The sequence below is a fragment of the Drosophila suzukii genome, chromosome 2L (genome assembly GCF_043229965.1).
Source record: "Drosophila suzukii chromosome 2L, CBGP_Dsuzu_IsoJpt1.0, whole genome shotgun sequence".
Classification (NCBI taxonomy): Eukaryota; Metazoa; Arthropoda; class Insecta; order Diptera; family Drosophilidae; genus Drosophila; species Drosophila suzukii.
The window spans coordinates 10,222,470-10,226,557 of NC_092080.1; the positions used below are offsets into that span (position 1 = coordinate 10,222,470).

The 4,088-nt window shown below is 37.9% G+C and overlaps 1 protein-coding gene across 1 annotated transcript; it reads left to right on the top strand.

The window, feature by feature from the left end:
• Nucleotides 1-235: 235 nt before the first annotated feature.
• LOC139352312 (uncharacterized) lies at nucleotides 236-1,133 on the top strand. Its single transcript, XM_070994402.1, has 2 exons — nucleotides 236-794; nucleotides 848-1,133. Exons 1-2 carry the CDS (start codon nucleotides 269-271, stop codon nucleotides 871-873), a joined length of 552 nt encoding a protein of 183 aa, XP_070850503.1. The 5' UTR covers nucleotides 236-268; the 3' UTR covers nucleotides 874-1,133.
• Nucleotides 1,134-4,088: the final 2,955 nt, after the last annotated feature.

The window sequence follows — 4,088 nt, forward strand, 5'->3', positions numbered from 1 at the left end:
GTGGATCAGGATAAGTCCAGGACCAAGATATATCATGACAACACGTAATTGTCCCAGTGACTTTTGAAGTATGGGTCACTGAATTAGCAGTAATTCAATTTGTTAAGCAAAAAATACCTGAAAAAAATGTTTAAAATATTTATTAATTAAACACGCATTTCATTTCCAATGAATATAAATTGATGCTGACTTTAACGAAGTAGTCTATCAACTTGTGTTCACCAAAAAAATTGTGAATAATTTTTACAAATAATTTGATAACCTCAAAATGTCTGACGTTCAGCTAATTGTAACACCCAGAACCCTGAGTTTTCAGGCGTCTCTTTTGCACTCCCAAAAGCGTCTGATAGTTCTGATCAATTCTAGCGATAAGGTTGTGATCTATAGTGTTTCTTTGAGTAATGATACGGATTACAAGGCGGAACCGTCGAAAGGTACAATAGAAGCTTTTGATACCACCGAGTTTACTGTAACCCTGTCGCCAGTTGAGGAGGTTTTACCCGATTGCTCCATAGTTGTAAAGAGTATAGCCAAAGACAAGTTAATTAAGGAAAGAAATGCCCAGTGGAAGTCGATGGGTGTCAAGATTGAACTGGATCCCAAGAAATCCCCAAGGCTAGGGGTCTATACCTTAAAGACCGGTCTGAAGCCACTGGATCTGGATGATATGGTCAAAAAGCTCAATAAACCAGAGTGTGTGAAGTGCGACCAGCAGTTGATTCAGTCAAACGCATCCCACATCATACGAAATGGCCTTATATGTTTCATTTCAGTATTTGCTGTATGCTTGGGAAGTAAGTTCTTGCTGAAAATGAACACTTACCCTTGTAAAATACTATGTTTTCAGCTTATATTATCCATGAGAAACGGTAGGGCTTGTTGACCAAGAGCGGCTTTGGAGTGCGAATCAATTGAATTATGAATTATGCAAATAGGAATGCCAGCCCCAAGCGGATTTCACTCAGCCCCATCTCACAGTTACCTAAATCAATCATACGCGCCGTTGGCCTCATTAGTCGAGCATCGAGCCCAGCCACTTTCTCGCCCTCTTCATTTCGACCTAAGTTTGCACTCAGAAAAATACAATGTTATGATATTGGTTCTATAATTATGTTATTTAACTATAAGGCCTTGAATAAATAGGTTAAGGCTTGGATTATTAAAATATTCGTGAACAAAGAAGGTATATAGTTACATGAAATATCCATTAATGGAAATCTATATAATATCTATCTATTTATAATATCCGAAAATCGAAATTATTATAATGCCTTAATGTGCTTTAAATGCCAATAGATAGCATACTTAATAGCTTGTGGTTAAACAAATACTTTAAAATACAAAAGTTTTTTTTGTTTAACCTAGTGTATTAGCCGGCATCTCGCGTTGCGGCTTTAAATCAACTTTGCTTGGTTATTAACTAATCTGCCGCAAAGCGTTTCAATGGTTTTGCGAGGGTGCGCACACACAAACACCACACCCACATTTATGCACCTGCTCAAATATACACTTATAAATAAACATACATATATACAAGTGCACGCCCATTACATACAAACATATATGGCAAGTTGGTAGTTGTGGGCTTATAGTTATTTATAAAGCAATTATTGCCACAATTAATTTGTGATTGCATTTGGGGCGAAGCGTTGGCAATTGTTACTGTTGTTGCAGCAGGTTTAATTAGTTTACAAGGAACATTGGAGCCGTGCTTTATGATGCTAATTATCATTTTGCGGCGGACCAATTCAATTTCATTCTGCCGATCAAACAATGCGCCATGGCTAATTTCATTTCGCCCTTAAGACCCAGATCAAGGTCCAGTTAATGACCGCAAGTCGGTTGTCTTTGCTATTGAAGTGCAAATTCTTATCTTCTATAGAAAACTGGGAAATTTCTTGAATTCTTCTACGTTTGCAAGGCTTCTGCAGTTTTTGTCTGTAGCTGGTCTGGTTTTATACCATTTTTTATTCCCTTTAGGTCCTATGCAGATGGAACTGCGTCTGAATTTCGAAATGGGTTAGTGTCACCTACATTGTCGCGTTGCGAATGCAGACGGAATGCGTTAGGAAAGGTAACTCATACTTATGACGGGTCTGCGAAGTTATAATACCCTAACCAGAAAATACAATATATTAATGAATGGTTAGTTTAAAAAAATATTGTATTTTTCATCTTATTACATTTTTGATTTAAAAATACATTTTGGAAACTAAGCTTTTACTACTATTATAAAGAAAATATACCTTAAAACTTTATAAAGGGTTGAAAGTATATTTGTTAAACTTAATTACCAAACACTAAATTCAAGATAAGCCAAAATGTAAGCAACCAAAACTTCTTGAAATGTTCCAACAAACAAATCTGAAAGACAAGTGAAGAAATTCAATTTGCTCAAAACGAGTCTAATTCCGAATTTGGAGTCACGCCAAAGGAGCAGTCACTGTCACCGTTGCCATTCCCGTTCCATTCGCATTTTGATTCCGTGTTTTTGGCTTGTTTTGCCTTTATCGGAATCACAATTTATGCGGCCACAAGGAAGTGAGTGGCCGGACCTTGGAAATTGTATTGAAAAATGAATGAAATTAGAATGTCTGATGGCATTTTGAATTGGATTTCCTCAGTCCCTTTTATCGTTTGTACTTTTTGCGCTCGTTCCTGTCTCGTTTCTGGCCAATTTCAGGCAAACACCGCAAGACAGGCCACAAAATGTTGTCCTGTTTCGGTGGCGCCTCCCGCACCCTTAACCCTCTGGTGGCCCCTGGGCAAGCCCGAAGCCGTCGCTTTTGATTGCTGTTGCATGTCAAGATTTGTCAGGCAAATGAAAATATTTTGCGGGGCGAGTTTTCCCCTTAACTTGGTTGGTTTTCCTTGGGCCCTTCACTGCAATGTCATAAAACATTATTGACATTTCAATTGTAAAAGCATTTTGTGTGTGACATTTTTTTAGACTTGCCATAGAGCTGGTGATGTTCCTATCCCTTTTAAATATTTTTTTGTTGTTTCTGGGGTTTTCCTCACAGGATTTTCTAGCGCTCCCTGACGATTCATTAAAGTCCTTAATTTTCCTTGTTCTCCATGCCGTTTGGTCACCTTTCGGCTCACGCATAAAACTTCCGGGAAACAAAGCCAAAAAAAGGAGGAAACAAGAAATAAACAAAGTCAAGTTTTTTTCCTCGCTCCTTTCGGCTTTTGGCTTACGAAAAGTTTTACGAGCTTATCCTGGCAAGTAAAAGCAGGAGCACGGCGAAGGACGAGCTACAAAACATGACGAAACACATACAGGACATGGCCCAATGATGCCAAACTGCAGTTAAGCGAAAGGAGAAATGAAACATACACTGGAAGAAATAATCTGTATCTTAAAAAAGCATTAAAGTCATTATGATTTTATCCAATAATGGGTAATATAATTTTTATGTTATTGATAGATTTATTCCTCCTTAAATGTGTCACTTTAAATAGTATGATGATCTAGACTTGAAAGTGAAAAACGTAATGTGTTTTGTCCAGATTTTATTTGTGACTAGTTCTAACAATTTTGAACAGTGCACCTGATTGGGATTAGGGCAAGCGTCTGCCACGATAGAACTCAACCCGACATCTGCTTAGGGCATCGGTTTAGACCCGTGTCGCCGCTTTCTTCGCCACTTCAGAATTCAGCGGGTCGCTCAGGTGAGCCGGAAAAAGTTATAAGGTGCCAAAGGCCGTAAAAGATGCAATCAAAATCAAACTGATTTGTCTCCGGGGAGCGATGCCAACTTTTATATTTACGACCGGGTCCAAGACCAAACTCCAACATCAGCAAACTGGCGGCGAGACGAAGATGGAATACACTCGCAGTTGATTAATGCACTGCGGTGATAAATGAATATCTGAGTAGATTGGCTGCTCCCTGAAGAATGCACCGGTTTGTAGAGCGTAGTAAAAAAGTTTTGGAGATGCTACTAGAAAATATAAAAAACTTTTTTAATTTTTGAAAATTTAGTATACATTTTTTAACCAATTTTATGGATATCTTAGATTTTACTACTCTTAGAAATTCTTGAAAACATGTTTTTAATAATCCACTGTTCTTTCTTACCCAA